The sequence below is a fragment of the Aquarana catesbeiana genome, linkage group LG01 (genome assembly GCF_042186555.1).
Source record: "Aquarana catesbeiana isolate 2022-GZ linkage group LG01, ASM4218655v1, whole genome shotgun sequence".
Taxonomy (NCBI): domain Eukaryota; kingdom Metazoa; phylum Chordata; class Amphibia; order Anura; family Ranidae; genus Aquarana; species Aquarana catesbeiana.
This window is the reverse complement of record NC_133324.1, coordinates 1,168,289-1,189,182: the sequence shown is the minus strand read 5'-3', so window position 1 is coordinate 1,189,182 and position 20,894 is coordinate 1,168,289. Positions and strand designations below refer to the sequence as shown.

The following is a 20,894-nucleotide window of genomic DNA, read 5'->3' as shown; positions in this document are numbered from 1 at the left end:
TTTTGTCACAAACCTCTCTTGAATGGGTGTTCTTCATCTATTTACTTTATTTGTGGACTTATCAAGAATTTTTGGACTTTTTTTCACATACATTTGTGATTTTAGTTCATTGGTTATTTGTAATATGTTTTTTCACTAATTGTTTTACATGTCACTTGGTGGAACTCAATTTTAATTTTTCACATATGTTATTAGCGCTACACAAAGAGATATAAACTCAGAGGACAACCCCTCTTCTTTGCATAATGACAAAGGGCGGGGGTGGGGGAAACTTAACATCTCATAACAAGAGACACACAGGTACATTCAAATTTTCAACCTCCTTATCAGCAGGGAGGCTTTTGTAGAAATCCCCCCTCCCCTCTCCACCCTGTCCCCGCTCTACATGCTTGAAACACATAACACCACAATACACAGACAATAGCAGGAGACCACCAGTAGCAGACTGTCCATCTCCTACATTGAAGAACAGAGGCTCTTTCAATGAACATGGATAGTTCAGAATCAAACAAACCAGGAATAGTCTTCATATATTTCTTGAGGGATATTGTTCAGAAATAATGAACCCCTTCATTCATTCATTACAAACCACACATATAGAACCCTGGATAACAGGGGTAAAAGGAAATTCTTAGTCCGGTGTGGTTGTACGGTGAGCCGGGTTAAGCAGACCCGACTGGGTTCTCGGTCACCCTGCGCCCCTAATAGACAAAGGGTGACTTACACATAGTAGGGGTCGGGGGGAGCTGGACAAGGAGTTTCCTGACCTCTCTAAGGTAAGCTGGGTTCCATGGGCCCTCCACCCAAAGTGACTCCCGTCACAGGTTTCTGGCAGGATCACAAGGTAGAATCAAATGTGTAAATATCCTGAAAAATGAATACTATTGTCATCACCACCACATATAATAGCTGATAAACTGCAATATATTTCCATTGTTAAGGAGTGGTGCACTATGGGTAGTTTCTTTGGGTATTATTCATTCCTATAGACACCAAAGGACATCAGACTTACCCCTGTGATACAAGATGGAGAGCCTTTATGTTGTTGTGGTCAGCGGTGGGGCTGGCGGTGCAGTCCTGTAGTCGGAGAACGTAGGTCTCCCCATCCATGTAGGCGTACAGTGCCACGTAGACCTCTGACCCCAGGATCCTTTGATCAGCTGTATAGGGAGCCATAAATTCTGTATCGTTGTAAGCAGCCATGGTGAGAGGATAGAGCTCCATCGCGTTCACTCCGGATATCACCACCGTCCTGGAGAAACAAAAAAACACCTCCTGAGAGTGCAGACTGGTGATCTCTTAGATATCTGTGTTCATCTTCCCACCACCTGACACTAATCTTCCTTTTAAAACTTTTCCACCTCCTGCCCCTTTGGATTAAATTCTGATTTCCCCGTCTGGTCATCAGTTATCACAAGAGGGACACAAACCAGTAAATGTTCTGCAGACCAAATACCCATTCAGTCTCCCTGGTGGGGACTCCTTAGTTCCAGGACTTCTCCTACCGCTCTTCTCACAGCCATTTCTAAAAGGTATTCTACTACTTTGCTTGATGTAATTAATTGCTCTAAACAATGTATCAGGTTCCTTACCGAGCGAGGGGGTATGTCCCGGTGAAGAGCGGGCAGGTGATGTTGAAGCTGATTGGACTGGCGGTGATGTTGGAGTTTACTGGTGCACCGATGTCTATGGTGTTGGTGACGAAGAGTCTGGATCCTTCTTCCTGAAATCAGAGGACAGAGATGTGAGGATCCGGGGACAATCACGTTACATTGTATCATTTCTACCACCATTGTCTTCTGCTCTGACCAACCCAACACTGATATGTCTCCAGGGCTGCTGAATCCCCCAACCCAACACTGATATGTCTCCAGGGCTGCTGAATCCCCCCACCCAACACTGATATGTCTCCAGGGCTGCTGAATCCCCCAACCCAACACTGATATGTCTCCAGGGCTGCTGAATCCTCCAACCCAACACTGATATGTCTCCAGGGCTGCTGAATCCCCCCACCCAACACTGATATGTCTCCAGGGCTGCTGAATCCCCCAACCCAACACTGATATGTCTCCAGGGCTGCTGAATCCCCCAACCCAACACTGATATGTCTCCAGGGCTGCTGAATCCCCCCACCCAACACTGATATGTCTCCAGGGCTGCTGAATCCCCCAACCCAACACTGATATGTCTCCAGGGCTGCTGAATCCCCCAACCCAACACTGATATGTCTCCAGGGCTGCTGAATCCCCCCACCCAACACTGATATGTCTCCAGGGCTGCTGAATCCCCCCACCCAACACTGATATGTCTCCAGGGCTGCTGAATCCTCCAACCCAACACTGATATGTCTCCAGGGCTGCTGAATCCCCCCACCCAACACTGATATGTCTCCAGGGCTGCTGAATCCCCCAACCCAACACTGATATGTCTCCAGGGCTGCTGAATCCTCCAACCCAACACTGATATGTCTCCAGGGCTGCTGAATCCTCCAACCCAACACTGATATGTCTCCAGGGCTGCTGAATCCCCCCACCCAACACTGATATGTCTCCAGGGCTGCTGAATCCCCTAACCCAACACTGATATGTCTCCAGGGCTGCTGAATCCTCCAACCCAACACTGATATGTCTCCAGGGCTGCTGAATCCTCCAACCCAACACTGATATGTCTCCAGGGCTGCTGAATCCCCCAACCCAACACTGATATGTCTCCAGGGCTGCTGAATCCCCCAACCCAACACTGATATGTCTCCAGGGCTGCTGAATCCTCCAACCCAACACTGATATGTCTCCAGGGCTGCTGAATCCCCCCACCCAACACTGATATGTCTCCAGGGCTGCTGAATCCCCCAACCCAACACTGATATGTCTCCAGGGCTGCTGAATCCCCCAACCCAACACTGATATGTCTCCAGGGCTGCTGAATCCCCCCACCCAACACTGATATGTCTCCAGGGCTGCTGAATCCCCCAACCCAACACTGATATGTCTCCAGGGCTGCTGAATCCCCCAACCCAACACTGATATGTCTCCAGGGCTGCTGAATCCCCCCACCCAACACTGATATGTCTCCAGGGCTGCTGAATCCCCTAACCCAACACTGATATGTCTCCAGGGCTGCTGAATCCTCCAACCCAACACTGATATGTCTCCAGGGCTGCTGAATCCTCCAACCCAACACTGATATGTCTCCAGGGCTGCTGAATCCCCCAACCCAACACTGATATGTCTCCAGGGCTGCTGAATCCCCCAACCCAACACTGATATGTCTCCAGGGCTGCTGAATCCCCCAACCCAACACTGATATGTCTCCAGGGCTGCTGAATCCCCCAACCCAACACTGATATGTCTCCAGGGCTGCTGAATCCCCCAACCCAACACTGATATGTCTCCAGGGCTGCTGAATCCCCCAACCCAACACTGATATGTCTCCAGGGCTGCTGAATCCCCCAACCCAACACTGATATGTCTCCAGGGCTGCTGAATCCCCCCACCTAACACTGATATGTCTCCAGGGCTGCTGAATCCCCCAACCCAACACTGATATGTCTCCAGGGCTGCTGAATCCCCTAACCCAACACTGATATGTCTCCAGGGCTGCTGAATCCCCTAACCCAACACTGATATGTCTCCAGGGCTGTTGAATCCTCCAACCCAACACTGATATGTCTCCAGGGCTGCTGAATCCCCCCACCCAACACTGATATGTCTCCAGGGCTGCTGAATCCTCCAACCCAACACTGATATGTCTCCAGGGCTGCTGAATCCCCCCACCCAACACTGATATGTCTCCAGGGCTGCTGAATCCCCCAACCCAACACTGATATGTCTCCAGGGCTGCTGAATCCCCCAACCCAACACTGATATGTCTCCAGGGCTGCTGAATCCCCCAACCCAACACTGATATGTCTCCAGGGCTGCTGAATCCCCCAACCCAACACTGATATGTCTCCAGGGCTGCTGAATCACCCAACACTGATATGTCTCCAGGGCTGCTGAATCCCCCAACCCAACACTGATATGTCTCCAGGGCTGCTGAATCCCCCCACCCAACACTGATATGTCTCCAGGGCTGCTGAATCCCCCAACCCAACACTGATATGTCTCCAGGGCTGCTGAATCCTCCAACCCAACACTGATATGTCTCCAGGGCTGCTGAATCCCCCAACCCAACACTGATATGTCTCCAGGGCTGCTGAATCCCCCAACCCAACACTGATATGTCTCCAGGGCTGCTGAATCCCCCAACCCAACACTGATATGTCTCCAGGGCTGCTGAATCCCCCAACCCAACACTGATATGTCTCCAGGGCTGCTGAATCCTCCAACCCAACACTGATATGTCTCCAGGGCTGCTGAATCCCCCAACCCAACACTGATATGTCTCCAGGGCTGCTGAATCCCCCAACCCAACACTGATATGTCTCCAGGGCTGCTGAATCCCCCAACCCAACACTGATATGTCTCCAGGGCTGCTGAATCCTCCAACCCAACACTGATATGTCTCCAGGGCTGCTGAATCCCCCAACCCAACACTGATATGTCTCCAGGGCTGCTGAATCCCCCAACCCAACACTGATATGTCTCCAGGGCTGCTGAATCCCCCAACCCAACACTGATATGTCTCCAGGGCTGCTGAATCCCCCAACCCAACACTGATATGTCTCCAGGGCTGCTGAATCCCCCAACCCAACACTGATATGTCTCCAGGGCTGCTGAATCCTCCAACCCAACACTGATATGTCTCCAGGGCTGCTGAATCCCCCAACCCAACACTGATATGTCTCCAGGGCTGCTGAATCCTCCCACCCAACACTGATATGTCTCCAGGGCTGCTGAATCCCCCAACCCAACACTGATATGTCTCCAGGGCTGCTGAATCCTCCAACCCAACACTGATATGTCTCCAGGGCTGCTGAATCCCCTAACCCAACACTGATATGTCTCCAGGGCTGCTGAATCCCCCAACCCAACACTGATATGTCTCCAGGGCTGCTGAATCCTCCAACCCAACACTGATATGTCTCCAGGGCTGCTGAATCCTCCAACCCAACACTGATATGTCTCCAGGGCTGCTGAATCCTCCAACCCAACACTGATATGTCTCCAGGGCTGCTGAATCCTCCAACCCAACACTGATATGTCTCCAGGGCTGCTGAATCCCCCAACCCAACACTGATATGTCTCCAGGGCTGCTGAATCCCCCAACCCAACACTGATATGTCTCCAGGGCTGCTGAATCCCCCAACCCAACACTGATATGTCTCCAGGGCTGCTGAATCCCCCAACCCAACACTGATATGTCTCCAGGGCTGCTGAATCCCCTCTCCAAACTAATGTTTGAAGTATAGGGCCACACCCCTTCTCAATATTCCTCCAATGATGTGTCAAATCCAAGAGAACCAAGTGTCCGATGTTCACCGTATTATCCTCCCAAAGTACTCAACTTCATACATTGACAGATATCAATCCCAACTAGAAGTACACCCATGTCTCATCAAACCAAAAATGTGCCCCCGAAGTATTAAGTCAGCAAGAAAATTAATTTCATACTAAAATAAATACATAAAGTAACATTGTTTATAAACATTGATCAAACAGGAGATAGAGAAATATAAAGTAACATTGTTTATAAACATTGATCAGACGGGAGATAGAGAGATACAAAGTAACATTGTTTATAAACATTGTTCAGACGGGAGATAGAGAGATACAAAGTAACATTGTTTATAAACATTGATCAGACGGGAGATAGAGAGATACAAAGTAACATTGTTTATAAACATTGATCAGACGGGAGATAGAGAGATACAAAGTAACATTGTTTATAAACATTGATCAGACAGGAGATAGAGAGATACAAAGTAACATTGTTTATAAACATTGATCAGATGGGAGCTATAATGTAACATATTGTTATTTTGTATCTTTCTGTTCATTCATCTGCAGATCAAAGAAATGAATTTTGATCTGCAGATTATTTCATTGACTGAAAGCTGACAAGGAAAAAAGTTTTTTTTTATATTCCTTTGTTTAACCCTTAGTGTACTTTAATCAGCCCTAGTTAAAGAATATGTTACCCCAACATTTCATATGCTATATACGTGTCCGCTGTCCCATGTACTGGTATGACAAAGTTTCCTGTTCTCTTTTTATTGCTTCCTTTGTGTGAAATCCCCGATGATCCTGCCAGTTCCTCTGCTTTCCTATTATAAACTGACCACACTTGGCATGAGTGAACGGCATGGTCAGTTTTCTGGCTGTGCTGGTAGCTATAATCCAATGATCATGCTTGTGCTGAAACGCCGTCCCTCGCACAGCCATTCACTGGGAAGACCAGTGGGCTGATGTTTCTCCTCCCTCAGCTCTTATGCAACTGAGAACAGAGGGTGATGTGATCGCTTATAAAAAAAAGGGAAGAAAAGGTATGTATATATATATATATATATATATATATATATATATATATATAGCGGTTTTTATATCTATACACAAATGTTTTGCCCTTTATTTCTATTTTTAACTGAATGCTTCACAAGGTGGGGGGTGGGGGGAGCACATATACTGAACTCCTTATTCTCCTTCTCCCTTCAACTATTATTTCCCTGCTGCTTTTTTTATTTACTATTAAACTTTTTTTGTTTTTGGTTTGTTTGAATATTTTACACACTTCCCATTAAAAAAAAACAAAACTTTGTTTTGTTTGTAAGTTTGCAAAAAAAATAAAAGATCACAGGGTTATCCATCCCGTGAGACTGCATGTACATCATTTTCTTCGAATGGGGGAAAAATCAAATGCTCTCAGGCTCGATGTTCTGCCGTTTGAATGTTAATCATAGGAAAAAAAAAACCAGTGTGAATGGATAACTTCACTATGCCCACTAGAGGGTGCTGGACGTCATAGGGAAATGTGTATACTCCACAGCTCCATCTAGTGGCCGTACTGTTTATTGACTCGCTACCTATGCTGGAGGTTCGTTCCAAGCATCCGCTATCCTTTTTGGTAGGTTGGTCATTTTTGCTAGTTTGAGGTCATGTCCCTCATGTTCCTGGTCTTCATACTGATAGATCCTGCCTTCCTGAACCTTATTCACCCTCTATATATAAATCACCAGGCTGGCCGGACGGAATGACATTTCTTCTGACACACAGACAGGTGAGATTTGTGTATCTCTGGGGTGGGTTTGTAGGTGTCGGTCTGGAGGTGTAGATTTGTGGGTGTGGATTTGTAGGTGTCGGTCTGGAGGTGTAGATTTGTAGGTGTGGATTTGTGGGTGGGTTTGTAGCTGTCGGTCTGGAGGTGTAGATTTGTGGGTGTGGATTTGTAGGTGTGGATTTGTGGGTGTCGGTCTGGAGGTGTAGATTTGTAGGTGTGGATTTGTAGGTGTCGGTCTGGAGGTGTAGATTTGTAGGTGTGGATTTGTGGGTGGGTTTGTAGCTGTCGGTCTGGAGGTGTAGATTTGTGGGTGTGGATTTGTGGGTGGGTTTGTAGCTGTCGGTCTGGAGGTGTAGATTTGTGGGTGTGGATTTGTAGGTGTGGATTTGTGGGTGTCGGTCTGGAGGTGTAGATTTGTAGGTGTGGATTTGTAGGTGTCGGTCTGGAGGTGTAGATTTGTAGGTGTGGATTTGTGGGTGGGTTTGTAGCTGTCGGTCTGGAGGTGTAGATTTGTGGGTGTGGATTTGTAGGTGTGGATTTGTGGGTGTCGGTCTGGAGGTGTAGATTTGTGGGTGTGGATTTGTAGGTGTAGATTTGTGGGTGTGGATTGGTAGGTGTGGATTGGTAGGTGTCGGTCTGGAGGTGTAGATTTGTGGGTGTGGATTGGTAGGTGTGGATTTGTGGGTGTCGGTCTGGAGGTGTAGATTTGTGGGTGTGGATTGGTAGGTGTGTATTTGTGGGTGTCGGTCTGGAGGTGTAGATTTGTGGGTGTGGATTTGTGGGTGGGTTTGTAGGTGTCGGTCTGGAGGTGTAGATTTGTGGGTGTGGATTTGTGGGTGATGGTCTGGAGGTGTAGATTTGTGGGTGTGGATTTGTAGGTGTGGATTTGTGGGTGTCGGTCTGGAGGTGTAGATTTGTAGGTGTGGATTGGTAGGTGTGGATTTGTGGGTGTCGGTCTGGAGGTGTAGATTTGTGGGTGGGTTTGTAGGTGTCGGTCTGGAGGTGTAGATTTGTGGGTGTGGATTTGTGGGTGTGGATTTGTGGGTGACGGTCTGGAGGTGTAGATTTGTGGGTGTGGATTTGTGGGTGGGTTTGTAGGTGTCGGTCTGGAGGTGTAGATTTGTGGGTGTGGATTTGTAGGTGTGGATTTGTGGGTGACGGTCTGGAGGTGTAGATTTGTAGGTGTGGATTTGTAGGTGTGGATTTGTGGGTGTCGGTCTGGAGGTGTAGATTAGTGGGTGTGGATTTGTGGGTGATGGTCTGAAGGTGTAGATTTGTAGGTGTGGATTTGTGGGTGACGGTCTGGAGGTGTAGATTTGTAGGTGTGGATTGGTAGGTGTGGATTTGTGGGTGTCGGTCTGGAGGTGTAGATTTGTGGGTGTGGATTTGTGGGTGATGGTCTGGAGGTGTAGATTTGTGGGTGTGGATTTGTGGGTGGGTTTGTAGGTGTCGGTCTGGAGGTGTAGATTTGTAGGTGTAGATTTGTGGGTGTGGATTTGTGGGTGATGGTCTGGAGGTGTAGATTTGTAGGTGTGGATTGGTAGGTGTGGATTTGTGGGTGTCGGTCTGGAGGTGTGGATTTGTGGGTGTGGATTTGTGGGTGTCGGTCTGGAGGTGTAGATTTGTGGGTGTGGATTTGTAGGTGTGGATTTGTAGGTGTGGATTTGTGGGTGTGGATTGGTAGGTGTGGATTTGTGGGTGTCGGTCTGGAGGTGTAGATTTGTGGGTGTGGATTTGTGGGTGGGTTTGTAGGTGTCGGTCTGGAGGTGTAGATTTGTGGGTGTGGATTTGTGGGTGTCGGTCTGGAGGTGTAGATTTGTGGGTGTGGATTTGTAGGTGTGGATTTGTAGGTGTGGATTTGTGGGTGTGGATTGGTAGGTGTGGATTTGTGGGTGTCGGTCTGGAGGTGTAGATTTGTGGGTGTGGATTTGTGGGTGGGTTTGTAGGTGTCGGTCTGGAGGTGTAGATTTGTGGGTGTGGATTTGTGGGTGTCAGTCTGGAGGTGTAGATTTGTAGGTGTGGATTGGTAGGTGTGGATTTGTGGGTGTCGGTCCGGAGGTGTAGATTTGTAGGTGTGGATTGGTAGTTGTGGATTTGTGGGTGACGGTCTGGAGGTGTAGATTTGTGGGTGTGGATTGGTAGGTGTGGATTTGTGGGTGTCGGTCTGGAGGTGTAGATTTGTGGGTGTGGATTTGTGGGTGGGTTTGTAGGTGTCGGTCTGGAGGTGTGGATTTGTAGGTGTGGATTTGTGGGTGTCGGTCTGGAGGTGTAGATTTCTAGGTGTGGATTGGTAGGTATGGATTTGTGGGTGTCGGTCTGGAGGTGTGGATTTGTGGGTGTAGATCTGTAGGTGTGGATTTGTGGGTGTCGGTCTGGGGGTGTAGATTTGTGGGTGTGGATTTGTGGGTGGGTTTGTAGGTGTCGGTCTGGAGGTGTGGATTTGTAGGTGTGGATTTGTGGGTGTCGGTCTGGAGGTGTAGATTTGTAGGTGTGGATTGGTAGGTATGGATTTGTGGGTGTCGGTCTGGAGGTGTGGATTTGTGGGTGTAGATCTGTAGGTGTGGATTTGTGGGTGTCGGTCTGGAGGTGTAGATTTGTGGGTGTGGATTTGTGGGAGGGTTTGTAGGTGTCGGTCTGGAGGTGTAGATTTGTAGGTGTGGATTGGTAGGTGTGGATTTGTGGGTGTCGGTCTAGAGGTGTTGATTTGTGGGTGTGGATTTGTAGGTGTGGATTTGTGGGTGAGTTTGTAGGTGTCGGTCTGGAGGTGTAGATTTGTAGGTGTGGATTTGTGGGTGTCGGTCTGGAGGTGTAGATTTGTAGGTGTGGATTTGTGGGTGTCGGTCTGGAGGTGTAGATTTGTAGGTGTGGATTGGTAAGTGTGGATTTGTAGGTGTGGATTGGTAGGTGTGGATTTGTGGGTGTCGGTCTGGAGGTGTAGATTTGTAGGTGTGGATTTGTGGGTGTCGGTCTGGAGGTGTAGATTTGTAGGTGTGGATTGGTAGGTGTGGATTTGTAGGTGTGGATTGGTAGGTGTGGATTTGTGGGTGTCGGTCTGGAGGTGTAGATTTGTAGGTGTGGATTTTTGGGTGTCGGTCTGGAGGTGTAGATTTGTAGGTGTGGATTGGTAGTTGTGGATTTGTGGGTGTCGGTCCGGAGGTGTAGATTTGTAGGTGTGGATTGATAGTTGTGGATTTGTGGGTGACGGTCTGGAGGTGTAGATTTGTGGGTGTGGATTGGTAGGTGTGGATTTGTGGGTGTCGGTCTGGAGGTGTAGATTTGTGGGTGTGGATTTGTGGGTGGGTTTGTAGGTGTCGGTCTGGAGGTGTGGATTTGTAGGTGTGGATTTGTGGGTGTCGGTCTGGAGGTGTAGATTTGTAGGTGTGGATTGGTAGGTATGGATTTGTGGGTGTCGGTCTGGAGGTGTGGATTTGTGGGTGTAGATCTGTAGGTGTGGATTTGTGGGTGTCGGTCTGGGGGTGTAGATTTGTGGGTGTGGATTTGTGGGAGGGTTTGTAGGTGTCGGTCTGGAGGTGTAGATTTGTAGGTGTGGATTGGTAGGTGTGGATTTGTGGGTGTCGGTCTGGAGGTGTAGATTTGTGGGTGTGGATTTGTAGGTGTGGATTTGTGGGTGGGTTTGTAGGTGTCGGTCTGGAGGTGTAGATTTGTAGGTGTGGATTGGTGGGTGTCGGTCTGGAGGTGTAGATTTGTGGGTGTGGATTTGTAGGTGTGGATTTGTGGGTGGGTTTGTAGGTGTCGGTCTGGAGGTGTAGATTTGTGGGTGTGGATTTGTAGGTGTGGATTTGTGGGTGTCGGTCTGGAGGTGTAGATTTGTGGGTGTGGATTTGTAGGTGTGGATTTGTGGGTGGGTTTGTAGGTGTCGGTCTGGAGGTGTAGATTTGTGGGTGTGGATTTGTAGGTGTGGATTTGTGGGTGTCGGTCTGGAGGTGTAGATTTGTGGGTGTGGATTTGTGGGTGTCAGTCTGGAGGTGTAGATTTGTAGGCGTGGATTTGTGGGTGTCGGTCTGGAGGTGTAGATTTGTGGGTGTGGATTTGTGGGTGTCGGTCTGGAGGTGTAGATTTGTGGGTGTGGATTTGTAGGCGTGGATTTGTGGGTGTCGGTCTGGAGGTGTAGATTTGTAGGTGTGGATTTGTGGGTGTCGGTCTGGAGGTGTAGATTTGTAGGTGTGGATTTGTAGGTGTGGATTGGTAGGTGTGGATTTGTGGGTGTCGGTCTGGAGGTGTAGATTTGTGGGTGTGGATTTGTGGGTGTCGGTCTGGAGGTGTAGATTTGTAGGTGTGGATTGGTAGGTGTGGTTTTGTAGGTGTGGATTGGTAGGTGTGGATTTGTGGGTGTCGGTCTGGAGGTGTAGATTTGTAGGTGTGGATTGGTAGGTGTGGATTTGTAGGTGTGGATTGGTAGGTGTGGATTTGTGGGTGTCGGTCTGGAGGTGTAGATTTGTAGGTGTGGATTTGTAGGTGTGGATTGGTAGGTGTGGATTTGTGGGTGTCGGTCTGGAGGTGTAGATTTGTAGGTGTGGATTTGTGGGTGTCGGTCTGGAGGTGTAGATTTGTAAGTGTGGATTTGTGGGTGTCGGTCTGGAGGTGTAGATTTGTAGGTGTGGATTGGTAGGTGTGGATTTGTAGGTGTGGATTGGTAGGTGTGGATTTGTGGGTGTCGGTCTGGAGGTGTAGATTTGTGGATGTGGATTGGTAGGTGTGGATTTGTGGGTGTCGGTCTGGAGGTGTAGATTTGTAGGTGTGGATTTGTGGGTGTCGGTCTGGAGGTGTAGATTTGTAAGTGTGGATTTGTGGGTGTCGGTCTGGAGGTGTAGATTTGTAGGTGTGGATTGGTAGGTGTGGATTTGTAGGTGTGGATTGGTAGGTGTGGATTTGTGGGTGTCGGTCTGGAGGTGTAGATTTGTAGGTGTGGATTTGTAGGTGTGGATTGGTAGGTGTGGATTTGTGGGTGTCGGTCTGGAGGTGTAGATTTGTAGGTGTGGATTTGTGGGTGTCGGTCTGGAGGTGTAGATTTGTAAGTGTGGATTTGTGGGTGTCGGTCTGGAGGTGTAGATTTGTAGGTGTGGATTGGTAGGTGTGGATTTGTAGGTGTGGATTGGTAGGTGTGGATTTGTGGGTGTCGATCTGGAGGTGTAGATTTGTAGGTGTGGATTTGTGGGTGGGTTTGTAGGTGTCGGTCTGGAGGTGTAGATTTGTAGGTGTGGATTGGTAGGTGTGGATTTGTGGGTGTCGGTCTGGAGGTGTAGATTTGTAGGCGTGGATTTGTGGGTGTCGGTCTGGAGGTGTAGATTTGTGGGTGTGGATTTGTGGGTGTCGGTCTGGAGGTGTAGATTTGTGGGTGTGGATTTGTAGGCGTGGATTTGTGGGTGTCGGTCTGGAGGTGTAGATTTGTAGGTGTGGATTTGTGGGTGTCGGTCTGGAGGTGTAGATTTGTAGGTGTGGATTTGTAGGTGTGGATTGGTAGGTGTGGATTTGTGGGTGTCGGTCTGGAGGTGTAGATTTGTAGGTGTGGATTTGTGGGTGTCGGTCTGGAGGTGTAGATTTGTAGGTGTGGATTGGTAGGTGTGGTTTTGTAGGTGTGGATTGGTAGGTGTGGTTTTGTAGGTGTGGATTGGTAGGTGTGGATTTGTAGGTGTCGGTCTGGAGGTGTAGATTTGTAGGTGTGGATTTGTGGGTGTCGGTCTGGAGGTGTAGATTTGTAGGTGTGGATTGGTAGGTGTGGATTTGTAGGTGTGGATTGGTAGGTGTGGATTTGTGGGTGTCGGTCTGGAGGTGTAGATTTGTAGGTGTGGATTTGTAGGTGTGGATTTGTGGGTGTCGGTCTGGAGGTGTAGATTTGTAGGTGTGGATTTGTGGGTGTCGGTCTGGAGGTGTAGATTTGTAGGTGTGGATTGGTAGGTGTGGATTTGTAGGTGTGGATTGGTAGGTGTGGATTTGTGGGTGTCGGTCTGGAGGTGTAGATTTGTGGATGTGGATTGGTAGGTGTGGATTTGTGGGTGTCGGTCTGGAGGTGTAGATTTGTAGGTGTGGATTTGTGGGTGTCGGTCTGGAGGTGTAGATTTGTAAGTGTGGATTTGTGGGTGTCGGTCTGGAGGTGTAGATTTGTAGGTGTGGATTGGTAGGTGTGGATTTGTAGGTGTGGATTGGTAGGTGTGGATTTGTGGGTGTCGGTCTGGAGGTGTAGATTTGTAGGTGTGGATTTGTAGGTGTGGATTGGTAGGTGTGGATTTGTGGGTGTCGGTCTGGAGGTGTAGATTTGTAGGTGTGGATTTGTGGGTGTCGGTCTGGAGGTGTAGATTTGTAAGTGTGGATTTGTGGGTGTCGGTCTGGAGGTGTAGATTTGTAGGTGTGGATTGGTAGGTGTGGATTTGTAGGTGTGGATTGGTAGGTGTGGATTTGTGGGTGTCGATCTGGAGGTGTAGATTTGTAGGTGTGGATTTGTGGGTGGGTTTGTAGGTGTCGGTCTGGAGGTGTAGATTTGTAGGTGTGGATTGGTAGGTGTGGATTTGTGGGTGTCGGTCTGGAGGTGTAGATTTGTAGGCGTGGATTTGTGGGTGTCGGTCTGGAGGTGTAGATTTGTGGGTGTGGATTTGTGGGTGTCGGTCTGGAGGTGTAGATTTGTGGGTGTGGATTTGTAGGCGTGGATTTGTGGGTGTCGGTCTGGAGGTGTAGATTTGTAGGTGTGGATTTGTGGGTGTCGGTCTGGAGGTGTAGATTTGTAGGTGTGGATTTGTAGGTGTGGATTGGTAGGTGTGGATTTGTGGGTGTCGGTCTGGAGGTGTAGATTTGTAGGTGTGGATTTGTGGGTGTCGGTCTGGAGGTGTAGATTTGTAGGTGTGGATTGGTAGGTGTGGTTTTGTAGGTGTGGATTGGTAGGTGTGGTTTTGTAGGTGTGGATTGGTAGGTGTGGATTTGTAGGTGTCGGTCTGGAGGTGTAGATTTGTAGGTGTGGATTTGTGGGTGTCGGTCTGGAGGTGTAGATTTGTAGGTGTGGATTGGTAGGTGTGGATTTGTAGGTGTGGATTGGTAGGTGTGGATTTGTGGGTGTCGGTCTGGAGGTGTAGATTTGTAGGTGTGGATTTGTAGGTGTGGATTTGTGGGTGTCGGTCTGGAGGTGTAGATTTGTAGGTGTGGATTTGTGGGTGTCGGTCTGGAGGTGTAGATTTGTAGGTGTGGATTGGTAGGTGTGGATTTGTAGGTGTGGATTGGTAGGTGTGGATTTGTGGGTGTCGGTCTGGAGGTGTAGATTTGTGGATGTGGATTGGTAGGTGTGGATTTGTGGGTGTCGGTCTGGAGGTGTAGATTTGTAGGTGTGGATTTGTGGGTGTCGGTCTGGAGGTGTAGATTTGTAAGTGTGGATTTGTGGGTGTCGGTCTGGAGGTGTAGATTTGTAGGTGTGGATTGGTAGGTGTGGATTTGTAGGTGTGGATTGGTAGGTGTGGATTTGTGGGTGTCGATCTGGAGGTGTAGATTTGTAGGTGTGGATTTGTGGGTGTCGGTCTGGAGGTGTAGATTTGTAGGTGTGGATTTGTAGGTGTGGATTGGTAGGTGTGGATTTGTGGGTGTCGGTCTGGAGGTGTAGATTTGTGGGTGTGGATTTGTGGGTGGGTTTGTAGGTGTCGGTCTGGAGGTCGGTTGTATTGTAGATTTATGGAGTGTATGTGATCCATCCTTACCGTGACTCTGTTCCCACACCAGTTGGATGTTGGTAAGGCCTGCAGGGCGGTGACTTTCTGCCCATTGAAGATATCAGAATAAGAGAAGGTGCAGAAGTTTGATGAGGTCATCAGATGAATAGACGTGAGGTCATAACCCAGGTAGGAGAGCAGACATTGGCTGACCAAACCCGTCATCACATCAGTTGCACAGATCAGCGCAGGGTGGAGATCTGTAAGATCTGCAGAGACAAGCAGAGCGCAGAGACGTCACATTCGCTGCGAGGAACGTACAAAGACAACACTGAGCTGGAGACAAAGGTCACACGTTATCCCACCACCGACAGGGGAAGACACCGCTATAGCGGGCAGTGGTCAGGAGTAGATAGCGCTGATAGCTGGCAGGTTTTTTTTGGGGGGGGGTCGTTTATTATGGTTGACGTGGATCTTCATCCCTGGACAACATGTTGTCAGACGCCCCCCAGTGTTGGTTTTGCTGTAATACGCTCATGTGAGGGTATTCGCACATACAGACGTTGGTGGAAGACCATTGGCTGCAGAAACCTTCCTGTGGACACGGCGGATCTGTTTGCTCTTTTAGGGACGATCGTTTATGCCTCACCAAGAGACTGGCCACCTCATGGCGATCGCATTAACGCTCCTAGCAAACGGATCTGCGTACATGGGGACCATAGCATAACCATACAAAAATGATGACCCACTGAGCCATGATAAAGTACGGCTCACGTCATTGGTAGCGGTGGGAATGTGCACATGATCGTGTTCAGAGCCATGTAAGTAAGTGTTCAAATTGTGAGACACAGAGGGGCTGACCACATGGCTCTGCATACATCACTACTGGAATTCTATTCGAATATATACATGTGTGTGATTGGTTCTTTTGAATTAATACAAGTGTCTGATTGGCTGATTCTGAAGCCACCACCTTCCTTTGTTATTCATGTTTACAGTGTAGATAAAAGCAGTAGAGCAATCTATGGAGGATTCTGCTGAGCTCAGCGTGATCCCAGCGTCTGTCTGTGTTACTTGGAGACATACAAGCACACTTTCCCGGTCCCAGGAGGACAGAATGAACCTGTGAATCCGGCTGAATGGATTTTTAGGATTATTTTTTTTTTTTTTGCATTGGTACTACATGTTCCCACTCGCTGTCTTGTTATTCTTTCTGACACCCCCTTTGTCTATTAGACCAGAAAATGGGCATTTTCTGATATGACAGATTCAGCTCCCATTGATATCACTGTGACTCGGGTTCTGCATCCAAACTGCTTTCCTTTGTAAATTACTTTTTATTTAGTTTTATAACATTCAAAGAACAACAAACCACAGAATGTGGACATCAACCACCGGCCACAATAAACTTATCCCCGCTCAGACCGGACCCCGCTCACACCAGACCCCGCTCAGACCGGACCCCGCTCAGACCGGACCCCGCTCACACCAGACCCCGCTCAGACCGGACCCCGCTCACACCAGACCCCGCTCAGACCGGACCCCGCTCAGACCGGACCCCGCTCAGACCGGACCCCGCTCACACCAGACCCCGCTCAGACTGGACCCCGCTCAGACTGGACCCCGCTCAGACCGGACCCCGCTCAGACCAGACCCCGCTCAGACTGGACCCCGCTCAGACTAGACCCCGCTCAGACCGGACCCTGCTCAGACCAAACCCCGCTCAGACCAAACCCGCTCAGACTAAACCCCGCTCAGACTGGACCCCTCTCAGACCAAACCCGCTCAGACTAAACCCCGCTCAGACCGGACCCCGCTCAGACCGAACCCGCTTAGACTGAACCCCGCTGAGGCTGGACCCCGCTCCGACCAAACCTGCTCAAACCAAACCCACTCAGACTGGACCCCGCTCAGACCAAACCCGCTCAGAATGAACCCCGCTCAGACTGTACCCCACTCAGACCGGACTCCGTTCAGACCGAACCCACTTAGACTGAACCCCGCTCAGACTGAACCCCGCTTAGACTGGACCCCGCTCAGACCGAACCCGCTCAAACCAAACCCTCTCAGACTGAACCCTGCTCAGACTGAACCCTGCTCAGACTTAACCCGCTTAGACTGGACCCCACTCAGACCGAACCCCACTCAGACCGAACCCCGCTCATACTTAGCCCCGCTCATACCTAACCACACTCAGACCGAACCCCACTCAGACCAAACCCTACTCAGACTGAACCCCACTCAGACCGAGCCCCACTCAGACTGAACCACACTCAGACTGAACCCCGCTCATACCTAACCACACTCAGACCGAACCCCACTCAGACCGAACCCCACTCATACTGAGCCCCACTCAGACCGAGCCCCACTCAGACCGAGCCCCACTCAGACCGAACCCCACTCAGATCGAACCCCACTCAGACCGAGCCCCACTCAGACCAAGCACCACTCAGACCGAACCCCACTCAGACTGAACCCCGCTCATACTTAGCCCCGTTCATACCTAACCCCACTCAGACCGAACCCCACTCAGACCGAACCCCACTCAGACTGAACCCCGCTCATACTTAGCCCCGTTCATACCTAACCACACTCAGACCGAACCCCACTCATACTGAGCCCCACTCAGACCGAGTCCCACTCAGACCGAACCCCACTCAGACCGAACCCCACTCAGACCGAACCCCACTCAGACTGAACCCCACTCAGACCGAAACCCACTCAGACCGAGGCCCCACTCAGACCGAGCCCCACTCAGACCGAACCCCACTCAGACCGAACCCCACTCAGACCGAACCACACTCAGACCGAACCCCACTCAGACCGAACCCCACTCAGACCAAGCCCTACTCAGACCGAACCCCGCTCAGACTGAACCAAGCCCTACTCAGACCGAAACCCACTCAGACCGACCCCGCTCAGACCGAACCCCACTCAGACCGAACCCCACTCAGACCGAACCCCATTTAGACCGAACCCAACTCAGACCAAGCCCTACTCAGACCGAACCCCACTCAGACCGAACCCCGCTCAGACCAAGCCCTACTCAGACCGAACCCCATTTAGACCGAACCCTACTCAGACCAAGCCCTACTCAGACCGAACCCCACTCAGACCGAACCCCATTTAGACCGAACCCAACTCAGACCGAACCCCACTCAGACCGAACCCCACTCAGACCGAACCCCGCTCAGACCAAGCCCTACTCAGACCGAACCCCACTCAGACCGAACCCCACTCAGACCAAGCCCTACTCAGACCGAACCCCACTCAGACCGAACCCCGCTCAGACCAAGCCCTACTCAGACCGAACCCCACTCAGACCGAACCCCACTCAGACCAAGCCCTACTCAGACCGAACCCCGCTCAGACCGAACCCCGCTCAGACCGAACCCCGCTCAGACCGAACCCCACTCAGACCGAGCCCCACTCAGACCGAACCGCTCTCAGACCGAACCCCGCTCAGACCGAACCCCGCTCAGACCGAACCCCGCTCAGACCGAACCCCACTCAGACCGAGCCCCACTCAGACCGAGCCCCACTCAGACTGAATCCAGGACTGTACTACTCATCACCAAGGGAAGAAAGATAGAGGAGGAGCTTACTCTTATCTTGGTAGATGCTGTAATTGCACACACACACTCCCATGTCGCACACCTCGTCTGAAGCGCACTCCTGAAAGCAGATCGATGTCTCTGTAAAAGATAAAACATACATCCGATAAATCTCATAGAAGTCGTTGTATGAGGGATGGAGATGAGGGAGGAGGACACTTACCTGTGCAGCATGAGGCAGTGTGGTTATAGTATAACCCCGGGGGGCAGCAGTAGCTGAGATCATTAACATCGCACGGGATGTTCACATCCGGGAGACAAACATCAAAACCATTGGAACAATAACAACCACTATACTCATAACAGACCCCCGCACAAGAGGAACAGAGACCCACAGAAGCCGAGGAGGTCCAGGAGTCTGCCAAGAGATGGAGAGATAAGGTTTTTGGGTGTCTATCTATTATCTATCTATCCACCCCATATCTATTTATCTACCTATCTATCCACCCCATATCTATCCACCCCATATCTATCCACCCCATATCTATCTATCTATCTATCTATCCACCCCATATCTATCTATCTGTGACGGGAGTCACTTTGGGCGGGGGGCTTGTGGAACCCAGCTTACCTTAGAGAGAGCTCTGGAAACTCCTTGTCTAGCCCCCCGTCCTCTCCTATGTGTAAGTCACCCTGTGTCTATTAGGGTCACGGGGTGACTGAGAACCCCAGTCTGATCTACACAAATCAGACTCACTGTACAACCACACCAGACTCAGCATTTCATATTACCCGTTATCCAGGGTTCTATATGTGTGGTTTGTGTTGAAAGAATGAAGGGGTTCTTTCACTTTGGACATTAATATTTATGAACAATTTCCCTCAAGAAAATATGAAGATAAATTCCTCCTTTACAACTGCTGGAATATTGTATTGAGCTTGGTCTCATAAACTGTTGAATACTTTTTACTAGATTGTTTGAGGTGTGGCTGTATCCCATTGTTCTATTGTTTGTGTCTGCCTTGGGAGCAACCTATTATGGGATGTATATGTCTATGTGGCTTAGCTGTGAAGGGGAGGGGGGGGAGATTTCTCCAGCAGCCCCTCCCAAAGATGGTCTACTATTGGAAAGTTGAATACACCTGTGTGTCATGCTACTGGGGGAAGTAAAGTATACTCCGCCCTGTGTCATTGTGCAAAGAAGGGGGATTGTCCTCTGAGTGTAGATCTCTTTTTTGCCTGTGTTTGAATAAACAGTCCTATGTTTCCACCCTACACTAATGTCTCAACAAGTGACTGGGTGGGTAAGGGGTCTTGGATCACATTGGAACTGGACAAAGGAAGCTTATACGGCAGACAGACACTTCTTGAGTAAGGGGGGCCATCACACTATCCATCTATCTGTGACAGAACTGCTTGGCACCCCCAATTAGGTGCTTTGTTTACACCAAACAGTGCCTCCTGCCCTCCAAACCGCTTCGAGCAGACCAAGAGCTAATACCAGCCAATTTTAACCCCAAGCATCATAGACAGACAAGATGTGGGGTAAAATCCAAAGGAATAACTGTTTATTAAAGCTCAGACACATACTTTATACCCCACAAGAGGATATTTCTATGGGGTATGTCTATTAGGGGCACAGGGTGACCGAGAACCCCAGTTGGGTCTGCACTAACCCAACTCACCGTACAACCACACCAGACTCAGCATTTCCTTTTTACCGTTGTTGTCCTGGATGTCTGTATCTGTGGTTTGTCCTGAAGGAATGAATGGACTCTTTCACTTGAGACCTTAATATTTCCCCCTCCAGAAATCATATCAAGATAAATAATTTCACCTTTTCAACTGTTGAAATATTTTATGAGCTTGGTCCCATAAACTGTTGTAGACTTTTTACTAGATCGTTTGAGGTGTGGCTGTATCCCATTGTTCTACTGTTTGTGTCTCCCTTTGGGGCAACCTATTATGGGATGTTATGTGTTTCTAGCATGTAAACCGGGGGGGGCAAGGTGGCGAGGGGAGGGGGGAGGATTCCTCCAACAGCACCCCCTGCTGGTAGGACAGTCTACTGCTGGAAAGTTGAATACCCTGTGTCATTATGCAAAGCAGTTGCATAATGGTACCTGTGTTTGAATAAACAGTCTTGCTTCCCTACACTTGATGTCTCGACGAATGAATGGAAGAGCTAAGGGGTCTTGGATCTTGCTGGTCATGCACAGAGGAAGCTTTTACAGCAGACAGACTCATCTTGAGTACGGGGGTCCGTGACAACATACTATCTCCTTGTTGGTTTGTTGGTTGGTTACCAATTTACTTACCTCGGGTTTAGGTGCTTTAGTCAACCTACTACTAATGCCCCCAATACTACCCTGTGAAGTTTGTTCCACGCTGGCTATCTCTACAGGTACAGTTGGTCACAATATCAATCACCACTGCAAGAGAGGATCAGACAGATAGAAAACAATAGGTGAACGGGAATTCACACCTACAAAATGCTTTGATTAATCGGGAATCCCAGACTTTCCAACAACGGACCCGG

The 20,894-nt window shown here is 49.4% G+C and overlaps 1 protein-coding gene across 2 annotated transcripts in view; it reads right to left on the bottom strand.

The window, feature by feature from the left end:
* The window catches only part of LOC141129327 (pancreatic secretory granule membrane major glycoprotein GP2-like), a 43,583-nt gene that overhangs the window by 9,882 nt on the left and 12,807 nt on the right, over positions 1-20,894 (bottom strand). Inside the window, exons 1-6 of one of the 2 annotated variants that reach the window (XM_073617302.1) lie at positions 20,845-20,894; positions 18,579-18,773; positions 18,407-18,496; positions 14,850-15,070; positions 1,593-1,723; positions 1,013-1,252 (exon numbers count right to left, since the gene is read on the bottom strand). The exon at positions 20,845-20,894 is cut by the window's right edge and continues 296 nt beyond it. In XM_073617302.1, coding sequence (XP_073473403.1) covers positions 1,013-1,252; positions 1,593-1,723; positions 14,850-15,070; positions 18,407-18,496; positions 18,579-18,773; positions 20,845-20,894 — 927 coding nt within the window. The remainder of the gene's footprint in view (positions 1-1,012; positions 1,253-1,592; positions 1,724-14,849; positions 15,071-18,406; positions 18,497-18,578; positions 18,774-20,844) is intronic. The other variant, XM_073617293.1, reaches the window with a different exon arrangement.